This window comes from Paroedura picta, chromosome 3, assembly GCF_049243985.1.
Source record: "Paroedura picta isolate Pp20150507F chromosome 3, Ppicta_v3.0, whole genome shotgun sequence".
NCBI lineage: Eukaryota > Metazoa > Chordata > Lepidosauria > Squamata > Gekkonidae > Paroedura > Paroedura picta.
Genome location: NC_135371.1, coordinates 168,204,989 through 168,223,283, shown reverse-complemented (window position 1 = coordinate 168,223,283; position 18,295 = coordinate 168,204,989). Strand labels below are relative to the sequence as shown.

The 18,295-nt window shown below is 44.3% G+C and overlaps 2 protein-coding genes across 2 annotated transcripts; both read left to right on the top strand.

Annotated features, from left to right (window-relative positions):
* Positions 1-3,708: 3,708 nt before the first annotated feature.
* LOC143831392 (olfactory receptor 13H1-like) lies at positions 3,709-4,644 on the top strand. The gene has a single exon (XM_077324384.1). The coding sequence runs from the start codon at positions 3,709-3,711 to the stop codon at positions 4,642-4,644; it is 936 nt and encodes a 311-aa protein (XP_077180499.1).
* Positions 4,645-9,191: 4,547 nt separating this feature from the next.
* LOC143831218 (olfactory receptor 13H1-like) lies at positions 9,192-10,127 on the top strand. Its single transcript, XM_077324281.1, has one exon. It carries the CDS (start codon positions 9,192-9,194, stop codon positions 10,125-10,127), a length of 936 nt encoding a protein of 311 aa, XP_077180396.1.
* The last annotated feature ends 8,168 nt before the right edge of the window (positions 10,128-18,295 follow it).

Sequence of the window (18,295 nt, the reverse complement as noted above, 5' to 3'; positions counted from 1 at the left end):
GCACCCAAAATGACCCAATAATTCTTGAAGATATCTCTCTTCTGGCCATAGCTATGGGTGGTACTTTATGGGAAAAACAACATGCTGCCCTGGAGGGACGGACCAGAACCAGTGGGGTGAAATTAATGCAAAAGAAGTTCTATCTAAACACCCGGAAGAAGTTCCTGACAGTTAGAGCAGTTTCTCAGTGGAACAGGCTTCCTCGGGAGGTGGGGGTTCTCCATATTTGGAAATTTTTTAACAGAGGCTGGATGGACATCTAACGGAGAGGCTGATTCTGTGAAGGTTCAAGGGGGTGGCAGGTTACAGTGGAGGAGCGATAGGGCTGTGAGTGTCCTGCATAGCGCAGGGGGTTGGACTAGATGACCCAGGATGTCCCTTCCAACTATGATTCTATGCAAATCTCTGCACTCTGATAAATACAAAATCCTTTGAAGCTCTATTGAGAACACCAAGAGTTGCAACATGGCTAACAAACCTGCTCCCTTTTCCTGGCCACAGCTTTTCCTTAAATCTGAGCTTCTTCAATGAGTGATGTTGGGGACTGGACTGAGGGCCTGCTTTGGTGCAGGGATGTCTTTCTGCACTGAGACGTTTCTAAGTGCCCCAGTGTGCCCAGGAGAGGTGAGGGTTGCCTTGGCTCAGATTGCCAACGCCATCTTGGGAAAAGCCTTGAGATTTGTGAGCTGTACCTGGGCAGGTGAGATTCGGAGAGGGGTGGCAGCTCAGCAGACCATAGAGTCCACCCTTCGAAATGGCCGCTTCCTCGAGGGAATGTAATCTTGGGAGTCTAAAGATCAGTTGTAATTATGTGAGGAATCCAGGACTCCTCTCCTCCTAGCAGCAACCCTAGGCCTGGCTGAGAGGAGAAAGGCAGTTTCCTCAACTCTGCCTTTCTCAACCTCAAGGGATTGCTGGTTATGCAAGTGTGAGGACAGGGAGATTCTTACATTTCAGATAACATTCTTTCCCAACCTGTTAATATCGAAGTCTATATTTGTTCCCCTGATCTCTGAGGAAGAGAGTCTTTTTGCACTGTGGGTTTTGTCTCTGCTACCATTTTCCTATTAGGTTCCTCTCCTCCCTGGAGTTTGAGGATGACCTGCTGGGATGCAGCCTGGCACTCACAATTCCCTGATCAGCAGCTTTTCTTGCAACGCAAAGCAGAATCACTGGGAAGCAACTCAGAGGCTTTCTTCGCCACAAACGGAGGTGGCTTATTCTGATATAACCTGAAGATGAGTTCTTCTCTTAAAACCTGCCAGCCAAACACAGTTCTGTGAAGGGGACTGGAATTCCTCACTCCATTTTTTTTCACCCTGAGGACAGTCTCCTTTTCAGATCCGGTTCTGCAGTGGAAATGGGACACAACCTCTGAAAAATTTTATATTCCAATTCTTCTTCCTGCTGACCAGCTTCAAGTGACTCAAATCAATATTTTTCTCCTCCAGCCCAAGTGAGCGTATATAGAAGATTTCTTGCTTACTCCTAGATTGAATCAGCCCATTGATTCATCAAGGTCAGTATTTTATACTTTGAGTGGTAAAAGATTTCTAAAGTCTTTAGTAGGGTTACATGGCCGTTCAGATGGTTTCTGAAATCACTAGTGCTATGCTTGTTTTTACTTCTCAAGGATGCCAAAAACGACAACAACAACAAGCCTTTAATAGCCTATAAAAGTACAATATAAGGAGGGAATGCAAAAGGATCCACTGCTATACAGAATAAACAAAGGCAGAAATCATGCTTTAGAGTAGGACAAAATACATTCACGATCTCTCATGGCAAGATATCAAAACTTTGCAACTGGTTCAATTATATCAGGCTTCTGGGATGTCAATAGGAACTGAATCTTACGTTCATCCAAATGCAGTTCTCTTTTACCTAGCAGCGAGTTAAGAAATTTCGCTCGGATCGAGAAATAAAATGGACAATGGAAAAAAAAACGTGTGTAATTGATTCTATACAGCATTGTCCACAGAGGCACAACCTGGCTGAATGCGGGATCTGTTGACATCTCCCATATAGCACAGCAGAAGGTAGAGCATTAGTTCTAGCTAACACGAATGTTCTACGCCAGGGGTTGTCAAACTGCGGCCCTCCAGATGTCCATGGACTACAATTCCCACGAGCCCCCTGCCAGCATTCGCATGGGAATTGTAGTTCATGGACATCTGGAGGGCCGTAGTTTGACTACCCCTGTTCTACGCTGTTGCGGGATGATTAGATGGTAGAAGTACGCAGCTAGGGGCTGAGAGCTTGGTGAGATTCCCAAGCTCAGTGGAGAGCAAGCATTTCTAGCTTTACTGCAGTTCTATGTCTAACAGTCTGCCTTTAATTGAATCAAATGCAGTCTTTTCAGATACCAGGTACAAGGAGTCTAAAGAGATTCCTATAGATTTAATTTTTCTCTCAATGTTCAGATAGCATAAGGGAAATTAGACGCCAAAAATAATATTGGTTAGAAAGAGGGACTGAAAAAATATTTCTGTGAAATATATCCTGAACTTCCCATAGACCAGGGATTCCCAACCAGGGTTCTGGGGAACGCTGGGGTTACGCAAGAGATGCCCAGGTGTTCCATGGCCTTTCCCAAAAGTTCAGATGGCTGCTGAAATCACTAGACCTCACTGGGGCCCCGTCTTCTGCTGCTCTACAGGCCTAGGTTCTTTCTTCACAATGTACGTGGGAAATGATTGATTGATTGATTGATTGATTGATTGATTGATTGATTGATTGATTGATTGATTGATTGACTGGCTTCCATGCCCACTTCTCTGAAGGAGGATGGCACCTTGATGTCAGAAAAATATTCCAGGAGTTCCCTTATGATGAAAAGGTTGAAAAAAGCTGCCCTATTAGTGCCCAATATTAGTGCAAAACTTAATCACATGAGCTCTACCATCTTGGACTCAAGAATGTCCTCATCTCCTTTACAGGCTATAAGGTGTCAACTGTGTCCTTTGGCGCCCTAAAAACAGGACAGTCGCAATGCAAAAATAATATATGCATGTAGATCTGACCAAGAATTACCATAGCATACAAAATAATATATGCATGTAGATCTGACCAAAAATTACTATACCATACATACCAAGGAATACCATAATAATAATAACCACAACAATAACAACAGCAACAACAATAACAATAATATCTGCCGTATCCTTTCTAGATTTGTGATTATGTATCTCTGTGTTTTATGTCTGGGGTTTTAAAGGGAGTTTTATTGGGGATTTTATTCAAACTATTGTAACCCGCCACGAGCCATTTGAGAGTTTTTCAGTGGAACAGGCTTCCTCGGGAGGGGGTGGGTTCTCCATCTTCGGAGATTTTTAAACAGAGGCTGGAGAGCCATCTAACGGAGAGGCTGATTCTGTGAAGGTTCAAGGGGATAGCAGGTTACAGTGGATGAGCAATAGGGTTGTGAGTGTCTTGCAAAGTACAGGGGGTTGGACTGGATGACCAACTAAGAGAAGATGGCATCTGAATTTTAATAATTAGATGAGAAAATAAACCAAAAAACAAACACCCAAGTCTTGCTTTTAACAGAATTATTCATCTTGAAATTTGGCCTGACACAAGCTAGGTTTAGGAGTGTTAATCTTTTTGTTCCCCAACTACATGTTTTCTCCAATTCGCAGCCAAGATATTAAAGGGGTCTCTTCACACAACTCCTTGCCCAGGGGAGAAGATGCCAAACAGAAGATGAACAACGACACTGAGATGATAATGACTGAGTTCATATTGCTGGGTCTTTCTGACCATCCTGTGGCTCAGGCTATCTTCTTCTGGATTATTCTGATATTCTACCTCATCAACTTGCTGGGGAACGGCCTGATGGTTCTCCTGATCATCACTGACTCTCACCTGCATACGCCCATGTACTTTTTCCTCAGCAACCTCTCCTTCCTAGACATCTGCTACACCAGCAGCAGCCTCCCCCAGGCCCTCCTGACCTGTAGCACAGAGAGAACGACCATTTCCTTTATGGGCTGCATGGCCCAAATATACATATGCCTGTACCTAGGCACGACAGAGTGTCTCCTCTTGGCTGTCATGGCCTATGACCGCTTCGTGGCCATATGCAGTCCCCTCCACTACACGGTGATCATGAGCTGGAGGGTTTGCATCCAAATGGCCCTTGGAACTTGGGGCACTGGCTTCATCCTGACCCTCATCCCTGTCGTCGCGCTCCCTAAACAGTTCTGTGGCTCTAATGTCATCAACCATTTCACTTGTGAGGCCCAAACACTTGGCCACCTCGTCTGTGGCGACACTCACTTCAGTGATATTATATCTTTTATGAACGGTGTCCTGACCCTTATTGTACCCTTTACTTTTATCTTGGTGACGTATTTGCGAATCGGCCTGGCTGTTTGGAGGATCCGTTCTGACCAGGGCTGGAGCAAGGCTCTGTCTACCTGTAGCTCTCACCTCGCAGTTGTCGGCATCTTCTACGGTTCAGCTATGTCCATATACCTTCGACCAAAATCCAAATATACCACAGACAAGGACAAGATGGTCTCTGTTTTCTACGGAGCTGTGACTCCCATGCTCAACCCTCTGATCTATAGCCTGAGGAACAAGGATGTGAAACAGGCACTGCAGAAACTCTTTGGGGGAAAGGGATCCAGATATTAAATGGAATTCATCATTTGTCACCATCCCTCAACCAGTCTCTATTTGTTTACCACTGAACACGGCTAATATACTAACATAGCGGGACACGGCTAATATCCTTACTGATGCAATCGTCTTTTTTAATAATCTTCCGTTTAGAAATGGAAGTTGATCTTCCATTTGGGGGAGAGAGGAGGAAAATATTTGTCATCGGTATTATTCTTTTTGACACCCGTGTAATCTGGAGACTAACACGTCAGCTAAACGTTTGAAAATGGAGGCTCAAATAAACTGTCATGAGATTTATGGATTCCTTTAGAGTCGGTCAGTCTCTCTTTCCCAAAACGGTTGTGGGGATGAATTGAAAGTGGAGCCAGTGACATTGGCCAATCTGATCTCTTAGGAGCGTGAAACCAGAGGGGTTGAGTAGTTCAGAATGGCAGTTAAGGATGTTAACCTGGTGAACCTTGTTAAATTACTCCTCCTCCAACATGACGTTCTGCCTCCGAATTGATTATTGTAAGGGGGGGGACCCAAATTACTGACTTACAAATTCTCCTCCCCCACACAATAAGCCTTGTAAAGATATACAGATGCTTGTCGGATGAGGTAAATACACCGGTGCTTTTTCCAGCTTGCCCTTTTAAACATCTAATATGTGTCATGGGCCATGCCTGGGCCATCTCAACTTGGACATTCCTCACATCCTGGAGTTTGATTGGCCCATCTGAGGCCTTTTGAAGTAGCCCTCCCTCTTTGCTTTATACTTCAGAGAGACTCTGTAGGCTTTTCTCTCTGTCCCCCTTAGGTATGCAGGATAGTCCTGCTGTGGACCTTGCACCCAGGTGTGAGATAGCCCAAATGTCTCCTTTTCTACCACTCTATTAGATCAACCTGGTTACTGTGGGAAAGTGGGCTTCCTGCCTGGATCTGGGTTGAGGGGGGTGGTGGGTCTGAGGGTATAACCAGCCAGGTTTCACTTTTGTCCCTTGTGTCCCATAATGCCTATCTTTTGGCACTGATTTTCGGTCGTTGCTACCTCCCCCAAATAAAGACTCACTTCACTGTTCCCAATGCCTGGGACACCTTTGTGTTCATCTCGGAGGTGTGGGGGGGGGCGAGGGGTTGAAACTGCTCCCTCGGGTCATGGCAATCTGGACACTGATTTTAAAAATGGGAAGACATCAGGGAATGATTTGAGAGGAATGTCATCCAAATCCTCAGTAGTGTTAATGTATATAACAAAAAGCACTAACCAAAATGACCCAATAATTCTTCAAGAGAGTGAAGACATCTGTGTTTTGGCCATAGGTTGGTCCCTTCCAACTCGATGATTCTATCAATCTATGATTCTATGATTCTAAATTCCGTCTAAATGTCTGGAAGAAGTTCATGACAGTCAGAGTGGTTTCCCTGTGGAAAAGGCTTCCTCAGAAGGTGGTGGGTTTTCCATCTTTGGAAATTTTTAAACAGAGGCTGGAGAGCCATCTGATGGAGAGGCTGATTCTGTGAAAGTTCAAGGGGGTGGCAGGTGACAGTGGATGAGCGAGACGGTTGGGAGTGTCCTGTAGGGTGCAGGGGGTTGGACTAGATGACCCAGGACGTCCCTTCCAACTCTATGATTCTATGCAAATCTCTGCATTCTGATAAATACAAAATCCTTTGAAACTCTATTGAGAACACCAAGAGATGCAACATGGCCTGCAAACCTGCTCACTTTTCCTGGCCACAGCTTTTCCTTACAGCTGAGATCCTTCAATGAGTGATATTGGGGACTGAACTGAGGGCCTACTTTGAGACAAGGATCTCTTTCTACACTGAGATTTATCTAAGTGCCCCAACGTGCCCAGGAGACGTGAGGGGTGGCTTGACTCAAGTTGCCAACGCCATCTTGGGAAAAGCCTTGAGATTTGTGAGCTGTACCTGGGCGGGTGAGGTTTGGAGAGGGACAGCAGTTCAGCAGACCATCGAGTCCACCTTTTGAAATGGCCGCTTCCTTGAGGGACTGCGATCTTGGGAGTCTAAAGATCAGTTGCATTTCCGTGAGGACCCCAGGAACCTTCTCCTAGTAGCAGCAACCCTAGGCCTGGCTGAGTGGAGAAAGGCAGTTTCTCGGCTGATTGAAAAACCTCAAAAGATTGCAGGTTGTGGAAGTGTGTGACTCTTACATTTGAAATAACATTCTTTCCTAAGCTGTGAATATCAAAGTGTTCCTTGTATCTCCGGGGAAGAGAGACTTTTTGCACTGTGGGCTTTGTCTCTCTTGCCACCGTTTTCCCATTAGGTTCCTCTCCTCCCTGGAGTTGGAGGATGACCTGCTGGGATGCAGCCAGGCACTTACAATTCCCTGAACGGCAGCTTTTCGTGCAACGCAAAGCAGGATCACTGGGAAGCAACCAAGAGGCTTTCTTCACCACAAACGGAGGTGGCTTATTCTGATATAACCTGAAGATGAATTCTTCTCTTAAAACCTGCCAGCCGAACACAGTTCTGTGAAGGGGACTGGAATTCCTCACTCCATTTTTTTTCACCCTGAGGACAGTCTCCTTTTCAGATCCGGTTCTGCAGTGGAAATGGGACACAGCCTCTGAAAAATTTTATATTCCAATTCTTCTTCCTGCTGACCAGCTTCAAGTGGCTCAAATCAATATTTTTTTCCTCCAACCCTGGTGAGTGTTTATAGAAGGGTTCTTGCTTACTCCTAACATAAGAAGGGTGAGGGACGTCTTTGTGGAATCCACATGGTTGTCCTGACTCAGGTAGCCCAATCGCTCCTGATTTCATGAAATTTCAGAAGATAAGCAGGGTCAGCCTGCTTAGTTAGACTTCAGATAGACCCACCAAGCCCTGGGACATTATGCAGAGTCAGGCAATGGGAAACAACCTTTGTTTTGAGGGTGAAACAATTTTTATGTTTGATGTAAGTCACCTGTGACTTGGTGGCACTTTGTATACCATGAAAATGATTGTCACTCCATGAATGCTGCAATTACTTGCATCTATGTTCCCGAGAGTTAAACAAAGCATCACACTGCAACGAGGCTTGTGCATCAGGGGCCCGATCCGGAACAATTCGGCTTTGGCACCCATTAAAATCAATAGTGCCATTGACTTTAATGGGAGGTCCAGCGTTCCTGCCTTTCCTGGGGCCTGGGGTGGGTGGAGGCTCCAGTTACAGCCTCCAAATCTTTAAAGATAGCTCCAGGAGGCTCTTCCTTGGCCCACCTCTGAATTTCACAATGATCGGGCCACGGGGTCAATGTCCAGGGGTTCTGAAAGAGGGTGCCCCCATCTCTCCAGTCTATCCAAGGTAGAGTCCATCCCATTGGATAGAATGGAGCGCATGTGGGCACCCTCTTTTTATACATTCTATAATATCATTCAAAAACACCCAACAGTGCATACACAATAGGGTATCAAAAGATTTGTGACACCTTTCCCTGTCCTACTATAATTTATATTGGTTTCTTTGTCCATCACAGTTGAAACTGAACTTTCTTTTTTACCTTCTGGATCATATGTTCCAGGTATTCGGGTGTGCCTTCAACTAAGAGAATAATAAAATATTAATTTATTTTGCTCTGCTCTGGTTCGGCCTCACTTGGAGTCCTGTGTTCAGTTTTGGGCACTCCAGTTGAAAAGGGATGTAGACAAACTGGAGTGTGTCCAGAGGAGGGCAACAGAGATGGTTAGGGGTTTGGAGACCAAGACGTAGGAGGAAAGGTTGGGGGAGCTTGGTCTGTTTAGCCTGGAGAGGAGACGACTGAGAGGGAATCTGATCAAGTATCTAAAAGGCTGCCATATTGAGGATGGAGCAGAGTCATTCTCTCTTGCCCCGGAGGGACGTACCAGAAGCAATGGGATGAAATTAATTCAAAAGAAATTCTGTCTAAACATCCAGAATAAGTTCTGACAGAATAAGTTCTCAGTGGAACAGGCTTCCTCGGGAGATGGTGGGTTCTCCATCTTTGGAAATTTTTAAACAGAGGCTGGATAGGCATCTGACAGAGAGGCTGATTTTGTGAAGGTTCAAAGGGGTGGCAGGTTAGAATGGATGAGCTATAGGTTTGTGATTGTCCTGCATAGTGGACTAGATGACCCAGGAGGTCCCTTCCAACTCTATGATTCTACAATTCTATGAAAAGAATAACTGAGAATAACCCGCCCCTAGATATCCCAGGGCTTGGTTCATCTCCCATCTGAATTCAAAGGCTGACGCTGCTTAGCTTTTGAATACTGATGAAATCAGGCATGAAAGCTATCCAGGTCAGCACAATCATTTTCATAAACCACTGATGAGAATTAAAACCCTGTATGATACTTTCAGCTGAGAAATTAATCAGTTACACTCTTTTACTTTAATGAAATATGAAGACCTAAATGGGAAAAGCAATCAGCAAACTCAGGTATCTGCTTTTTATAGATTGATTCTTCTGGGAACTTGGTCTGGCACAAGTGTTTTGGTTTTTCTTCAACGACCCAATTTTTTTTCCCCAGTTGGCGGCCTAAACCTTAAAGAACTCTCCTCACACAACGTCTTGTCCTGGGGAGAAGATGCACAGCAGAACATGAACAACAACAGTGAGACGATGGTGACCGAGTTCATTTTGCTTGGTTTCTCCAACCATCCTGTGGCTCAGGTCATCTTCTTCTGGATTGTTCTGGTATTCTACCTCATCAACTTGCTGGGAAATGGCCTGATGGTTCTCCTGATCATCACTGACTCTCACCTGCATACGCCCATGTACTTCTTCCTCAGCAACCTCTCCTTCCTAGACATCTGCTACACCAGCAGCAGCCTCCCCCAGGCCTTGGTTACCAGTACCACAGAGAGAACGACCATTTCCTTCATCGGCTGCATGGCCCAGGTTCACATCAGTCTGTACCTAGGCACCACAGAGTGTGTCCTCCTGGCTGTCATGGCCTATGACCGCTTTGTGGCCATATGCAGCCCCCTCCACTACACGGTGATCATGAGCTGGAACGTTTGTGTCCGAATGGCCCTTGGAACTTGGGGCACTGGCTTAATCCTGACCCTCATCCCTACCGTCACGGGCCCTAAACGGTTCTGTGGCTCCAATGTCATCAACCATTTCAGGTGTGAGGCCCAAACAGTGGGCAAGCTCATCTGTGGTGACACCCACTTAAGCAACATAGTTTCTTTTATCAACAGTGTACTCGTCCTTATTGTACCCTTTACGTTTATCTTGGTGACCTATTTCCGAATCGGCCTGGCTGTTTGGCGGATCCGTTCTGACCAGGGATGGAGGAAGGCTCTCGCAACCTGTAGCTCTCACCTAGGGGTTGTCGGCATCTTCTACGGTTCAGCCATGGCCATGTACCTGCAACCCAAGTCCAAATACACCTCCGACAGAGACAAAATATTCTCCGTTTTCTACGGAGCTGTGACTCCCATGCTCAACCCTCTGATCTATAGTCTGAGGAACAAGGATGTGAAACGGGCACTGCAAAAATTATTTAGGGGAAAGGGATCTGGAATTTAAATGCATCTTTTCCCTTCCTGCCGCTCTCTACGGTTTTCATCTGTTTAGCATTTTACTTCATTTTCCATACTGGGCACTGCTGAAATGCTGATTGACACAATTCTCACTTTTTATATTTTGTTTTTATAAGTTGGTTTCTCACTGAGGAGGGAAGCAGGATGTTTGGTGGTGCTGATATTATGCATGTTGATATCTATGTTCTCTGGAGACTGGCATGGCAGCTAAATCTTTAGACATTCAGGTTCAAACAAGCTGCTGTGATATCGCTGATTTACTTTAGCATGTGTATATTTATTGATTTACTTATTTACTTACTTATTAAGGAAAAGAAAGCAAACAGAAATAAGAAAGAAATCAGATCATTAGTCTTACATTAATAAATTATCGATCAACACATTTGAAGAAGAACAAGAACAAGAAGATTTGTTTCTTATATGCCGCTTTTCTCTACCCGAAGGAGTCTCAAAGAGACTTACATTCTCCTCCCCTTTCCTCTCTCCACAACAGACACCCTATGAGGGAGGTGAGGCTGAGAGAGCCCTGATATTACTGCTCGGTTGGAACAGCTCTATGAGTGCTGTGGCGAGTCCAAGGTCATCCAGCTGGCTTCACGTGGGGGAGCAGGGAATTAAACCCGGATCGCCAGAGATTATCTACTGTGCATAAATACAGAGAGAGGATTGGGTAATATATTAGAAAGGTTAGGGACCTTTCCCCTATTTCAAATTGTTCTCTTTTTTTAATAATAAAAAAATTAAGTGAATTACACACAATCAACAGACAATCCCCAACAAAATCAAAACAAAATCCCAACCCAACTCTGTAGCTTCATCACTCTTTTGATTCCTGTATACAATATCCATTTCATCTATTACATTTTATCCATTAATCATAGTTCAAGCCTCAAGTTACAACATTAGTTCACATACTTTATAGTCTGAAAATTTCCTTAGATAATTTGCCAAATCAATCCAAATTGTATTGAAATCTTCATCTGTTTTCTCCCCTTGAATTACTTTAATGTTATTTGTTAATTTTTCCAAAATCATAATCTGATTTATTTTCTTTCGGCAATTATCTAATGAAATATTGACTGTTTTTTTCCGGTGAGTGACAATTATCATTCTGGCTGCTCCAATCAAAATGTTTTGTGCTTATAATGAGCATTTTCATTCTGAAATAAATTGAGAACCAATTGGACTGAAGATTCTGTCTTCACTTTTATAATTTTACTTATATCTGTAAAAAATTTCTCACAGAATTTCTTAATTGCTGGACAATCTCACCACATATGAATAAAAGATCCCTCCTTTCCACACCCTGTCCAACATTTTTTATCCCCAGATTTCTTCATCTAATATACCCAAATTGGGGTATAATACCATTTTTGTATTACCTTTATAGTATGTTCTTGGACTTTCCTTGATATTGACTTGAATGGAACTTGTCTAAAGATCTTATCCCACTCCATCTCATTAATAATGATATTTAAATCTAATTCCCACATTTTTGATTGTTTGTGACACTGATTGTTCCTGATCTAATAATATCTTATATAATTTCAATATTAGTTTCCCTTCTATTTTAGCTATGTTATCAATTAATTTTTCGAACTCTGTTAGAGGCCTATTCAATTGGTGTTGGATTTCTTTCTTTTGCAGAAATAATGAGATTTGAAGTTTCAACATCCAGTCACATCCCTCTGGAAAATGACTTTCATGACTTATTATCTCGCAAACCTCTGATAATTTTGTACATATATTTTTAAGAAAAAGGCAATTACCATGGTCTCCTATAACGTCTAATCCATAATTTTTAAATGCTAAAAACTCTGGTTGGCTTACTAAGGTCTTCATGATTCTTCTGAGAACATTTGCTCTCTTCCTCTCTCACAGCTAGAAGAAGAGTTGATTTTTAGACCCTGTTTTGCACTGCCCTCAGGAGTCCCAAAGCGGTTTACAATCACCTTCCTTTTCCCACAGCAGACATTCTGTGAGGTAGGTGAGGCTGAGAGAGCTCTGAGAGAGACAGCTTTGTGAGAACATCACTATCAGGGCTGTGATGAGCCCAAAGTCACCCAGCTGGCTACATGTGGAGCAAACTTTTCTATAAAATTTGTTTTTTTCTTCAATAAATCCTGTGCTCAGATTTTTTGCATATTTAGACTCTACCAACATTTTCTTCTCCCATTTCTTCAAAAAAGTGGCATCAGACTCAGGGACTGGTAACTCTGTTGGGAAATTCTAGCAGTTTGAGGGTTGGAAGAGGGGACAGCAAGGTTTAATGCCATAACATCCATCCTGCAAAGTAACATTCTTCTCTAGAGGAGCTGATCTCTGTCACCTGAAGACCAGCTTTCATTCCAGGAGATCTCCAGTCTCCATCTGGAGGTTGGAAAGCCTATCCATGGGCAAGATCATTTCCTTTATGGGTTGCATGACCCAAATATACATCTGCCGGTATCTATGCACCACAGAGTGTCTCCTCCTGGCTATCATGGTTTATGGCCGCTTTGCAGCTTCTTTGCAGCCATATGCAGTCCCCTCCAGTATGGTGATCATGAGCTGGAGAGTTTGTGTCCAAATGGCCCTTGGAACTTGGGGCTTCATCCTGACCCTCATCCCAGTAGTCACAGTCCCTAAATAGTTCTGTGGCTCCAATGTCATCAAACATTTTACCTGTGAGGCCCAAACAGTGGCCAAGCTGGTCTGTGGCAACATCCACTTCAGTGATATTGTTTCTCTCATCAGCAGCATTCTGGTCCTTATTGTACCCTTTACTTTTATCTTAGTGATGTATTTCCGAATCGGCCTGGCTGTTTGGCAGTGCTGGAGCAAGGCTCTCTCTACCTGTAGACCGGGGCTGGAGCCTCTGTTTACCTGTAGCTCTCACCTCGCACTGGTCGGCATCTTCTACGGTTCAGCTATGTCCATATACCTTCAACCAAAATTCAGATATACCACAGACAAGATGGTCTCTGGTAGACACAGCCAAGCCATGTGTATTTCTTCTTCGCAACTCTCTGCAGATTTGAGGCCTACTGCACAGCGTTATTCTGCAGATGAAACTGGATGCTGTTGCGGAGGTTCTTTTGTCTCCTGTTTCATCTGCACAACAACCCTGTGCAGTAGGCCTCAAGTCTTTCAATTCAACAACAAACTGATTGGGAGGCCCTAAATGTTTCTTCTCCACCACAACCCTGTCCAAAGTAGCCCTTTCTGCCTGGGGAGTTGATCTTTATACTCTGCAGATGAGCTGTAATTCCAGGAGCTCTCCTGGCCCCACCTGAAGGTTGGCTACCCCTGGGTTGCAAATATTCCTGGAGGTTTGGAGGTGGGACTTCAAAATCGTACAATGCCTCAGCACCCAGCCTTCAAAGGAGCCATTTTTGATTGCAGAGCTGATCATTATAATCTAGATACTTGCAGAGTAGAGGCTTGCAAGCTGCAGTTGGGAGGGAGTGATGCAGGTATGTTCCTCCTGGGCTATATGCGATGGCCAACCCTTGTTTGTATTCTGTTTGCATTCTGGGGCGCAAACAGATGGACCAGCATCTGTCCTGTGAGTCTGGAAAGTGCAGGAAGACAGAAAAATGGAGACAGAAGGAATAGGGTAGACACCTGTGTACTGTGAACACTCCATGTATATTAGGGCAGGGGGACATTTCGGTGTCTGTGGCCTAATTCACACAAGAAGGGGAAAGACACAGAACTGGGAGGAATTGGTTGCCATGTAATCTACCCCTAAGAAGAGCCTCCAGTCTGATTTTCCCTTCACATATATGAAGACATGGCTCTGGAAAGCTCATCTGTAACCACTATGCCACAATTCCCAAAGGTCAGTCCTCTTTCATACTCAACAAACATTCCAAACCACGGGTTCTTGTCACCCGTATCTCCACACCCATGGCCTCATTTGTCACCACGTCACCACAACGTCTCAAACAACACACACATTCAATTCCATGCCCTTACAGACTGGACAACCTCTCCCCTTCCTCTTCCCACCACCAAACTCTAGCGCCTGTTGTATTCTTGGATACAACGGGCTTTGCCCCTAGTTTGAAATAACATTCTTTCCTAACCTGTTAATATTAAAGTCTATATTCATTCCCCTGATCTCCGGGGAAGAGAGTCTTTTTGCACTGTGGGTTTTGTCTCTACTGCTACCATTTTCCTATTAGGTTCCTCTCCTCCCTGGAGTTTTAGGATGACCTGCTGGGATGCAGCCAGGCGTTCACAATTCCCTGAACGGCAGAGTTTCTTTCAACAGAAAGCCAAATCATTGGGAAGCAACTAACAGGCTTTCTTCACCACAGAGGTGGCTTATTCTGATATAACCTGAAGATGAGTTCTTCTCTTAAAACCTGCCAGCCGAACACAGTTCTGTGAAGGGGACTGGAATTCCTCACTCCATTTTTTTTCACCCTGAGGACAGTCTCCTTTTCAGATCCTGTTCTGCAGTGGAAATGGAACAAGGTGATGATGTTATCCATTCAGTCGTGTCCAACCCTCGAAAATTCTATAGGAAAGTTTCCACCGCGCATCTCTGTCAATGACAGCTTCTTTTAGTTGGTTCATGGTCGTCCCTGTATCGGCTTTGATCGTGTCGAGCCAGCAGATCCTTCGGCAACCAAGTTTCCTTTTGCCACTGACCATGCCGAGCATTAATGATTTTTCTAGTTCATTTGATCCCATGCTGTGTCCAAAGTAAGTAAGCTTCAGTTGTAATATCTTGCCTTCTAATGACATAGTTGGTTTGCTCCTCTCTAAAACTGTCTTGTTGGTAATTTTGGCTGTCCATGGGATTCGCAGGATTCTCTTCCAACACCATAATTTAAAAGCATCTATTTTCCTCCTGTCTTCTTTCTTTAGGGTCCAGCTTTCTCATCCATAGGTTGTTATGGGGAAGACAATGGTGTTGACTAGCTGGCATTTTGTATTAAGGCTGATATTTTTGCTTTCGGTGCATGCTTAACATTGCTTTCCGGCCCAGTGTTATTCGCCATCTGATTTCATGGCTGCATCCAGCACTTTGAGTGATCATAGAGCCAAGAAAGATGAAATCATCAATACATTCCATGTTCTCGTTGTCAATCGTGACTTTGGTGCTACTGCCAGTCGTTGTCATGATCTTGGTCTTTGTGATATTTAGGGTTTTCTCTTTTCACTTTCTTCTTTCAGTCTCTTTATCGGGGTTTTGAGATTATGCTCTGATTCCACAAGGAGTGTTTTATCATCAGCATAGCGGAGATTATTGTTGTTACGACCACCAATGTTGACTCCGATCGTAGATTCTTCCAGAAATGGAACATAGCATCTGAAAAAAATTATATTTCAATTCTTCTGCCTGCTGACAAGGTTCAACTGGTTCGAATCATTTCTTTTCTCCTCCAACACAGGTGAGTGTTACAGTAGGGTTCTTGCTTACTCCTAACACTCCTTACAAGGAGGACGAGGGACATCTTTGTGGAATCTTTATGGAATCCACTTTAAGAAATTCAGTCCCCGTTGTCTTCTCACGATTCTGCCTTATATTGGACAATTCTGCCTTATATTGGACCATTAATTGGACAAGGTCAGTATTTGAGTGGTAAACGATCTCTAGTCTCAAGTATGGGTTTTTGACATCACGACTATCCCATCCTTCTAAAGTGGAGACACTAGGGATTGAACCTAAAACCTTGAGAGTTCGCTTGGTGTAGTGGTTAGGAGTGCAGACTTCTAATCTGGCAAGCTGCGTTTGATTCCCAACTCCTCCTCCACATGCAGCCAGCTGGGTGACGTTGGGCTCACCACAGCACTGATAAAGCTGTTCTGACCGAGCAAGAATATCAGGGCTCTCTCAGCCTCACCTCCCTCACGGAGTGTCTGTTATGGGGAGAGGAAAGGGAAGGAGATTGTAAGCCGCTTTGAGACTTTTTCGGGTAGAGAAAAGCGGCATATAAGAACCAACTCTTATTCTTCAGTAATATCATGGCTCATCAAGCCCATATTACAGGGATTTATGAACCTGACTGTCCTGACTCAGATAGCCCAATTGCTCCTGAATTCATGAAATTTCGGAAGCTAAGCAGGGGCAGCCCCGGTTAGACTTCAGATAGGAGGCCACCCATCAAGCCCTGGGACAATATGCAGAGGCAAGCGGTGGGAAACAACCTGTTTTGTGAGTGGAAAACATTGTACACTTGGGGTAAGTCACCTGTTAATTGGTGGCACTTCGTACACCATGAAAATGATTGTCACTCCATAAAGGTAAAGGTACAGGTATCCCCTGTGCAAGCACCGAGTCATGTCTGGCCCTTGGGGTGATGCCCTCCAGCGTTTTCATGGCAGACTCAAAGCAGTGTGGCCTTGCCAGTGCCTTCCCCAGTCATTACCGTGTCACTCCATACATGCTGCAATTACTTGTGTCTATGTTCTCAAGAAGAGCTTCTTGTGGCACAGAGTTATAAGGCATCAGACATGCAGTCTGAAAGCTCTGCCCATGAGGCTGGGAGTTCGATCCCAGCAGCCGGCTCAAGGTTGACTCAGCCTTCCATCCCTCCGAGGTCGGTAAAATGACTGGGGAGGGCACTGGCAAGGCCACCCCGTATTGAGTCTGCCATGACAACGCTAGAGGGCATCGCCCAAAGAGTCAGACATGACTCGGTGCTTGCACAGGGGATACCTTTACCCTTATCTTTTTATGTTCTCGAGAGTTAGACAGAGCATCAGATTGCAACTAGGCTTGTGCACCAGGGGCCCGATCCAGACCAATTCAGCTTTGGCACCCATTGATTTTAAAGGTCATCAAAGCCAAATTGGTCTGGATCGGGCCCCTGGTGCACAAGCCTAATTGCAACTGAGCATGTAAGCCATAAGGAACTGTTTAGGTTTGCAAAGTCAAGTTTGTTTTAGTGGCTGGCATGCAAGAACACAGAGAATTTCTGATACCGAGGTGAAGAAAGAAAATGTAATTTAAAATGTGCAGCACAAACAACCGAATGTACATTTATAGCATCATTCAGAAACACCCGACAGTGCATACACGATAAGGTATCAAAAGATTTGTAAAACCTTTCCCTGTCCTACTATGATTTATATTGGTTTCTTTGTCCATCACGGTTGAAACTGAACTTTCTTTCTCACCCTCTAGATCAGGGGTAGTCAAACTGCGGCCCTCCAGATGTCCATGGACTACAATTCCCAGGAGCCCCTGCCAGCATTCGCTGGCAGGGGGGCTCCTGGGAATTGTAGTCCATGGACATCTGGAGGGCCGCAGTTTGACTACCCCTGCTCTAGATCATCTATCCCAGGCATTCGGGTGTGCCTTCAACTAAGAGAATAATAAAGGAATAACTAAAAATAGCCTGCCTTTGCATGACACCCCAGGGCTTGGTTCATCTCCCATCTGAACTCTAACAAGGGCTGACGCTGCTTAGGTTCTGAATTCTGATGTAATCAAGCATTAAAGCCATCCAGGTCAGGATAATCATTTTCATAAACGACTGTACTATGGGCTTGATGATCATTCAAATCCTGTGTGAAATTTTCAGCTGAGAATTATTATTACTACTAGGGACCAAGCCCGTTGTCCTTGTAAATACAACGGACACTAGGTGTGCTTTGACAGTCCGGGGAATTCTTGTCAGTCCGGGGCCAAGGGGCCAATAGTTGGGCCCTGTTTCCTATCCAGGACTCAGCTCACCCCCCCCCCTTGGGCTTACTGTTTTATTTATACCGCCCCCCAAGCGGTTTACAAATTATTGTTATTATTATTATTGTTATTAGTATTGTTATTAGTATTATTATTATTATTACTATTAAATTTCTTACCCGCCACTCCCAAGAGGCTCTTGGCGAGTTACAAAATGTGCATAGAAGCCCCAGTAAAATTTCCCCCTTAAAACACAAGCAAAAATTACAATCAAAACATAAAATGCATAAATGATAAATTACTCAGTTACACTCTTTGACTATAATAACATTTGAAAACCTAAATGAGAAAAGCAACCAGCAAACTCAGGCTCTCTGCTTTTTATAGATTGATTCTTCTGGGGACTTGGTCTGGCACAAGTGTTTTGGTTTTTCTTCAACGACCCAATTTTTTCCCCCCCAATTGGCGGCCTAAACCTTAAAGAACTCTCCTCACACAATGTCTTGTCCTGGGGAGAAGATGCACAGCAG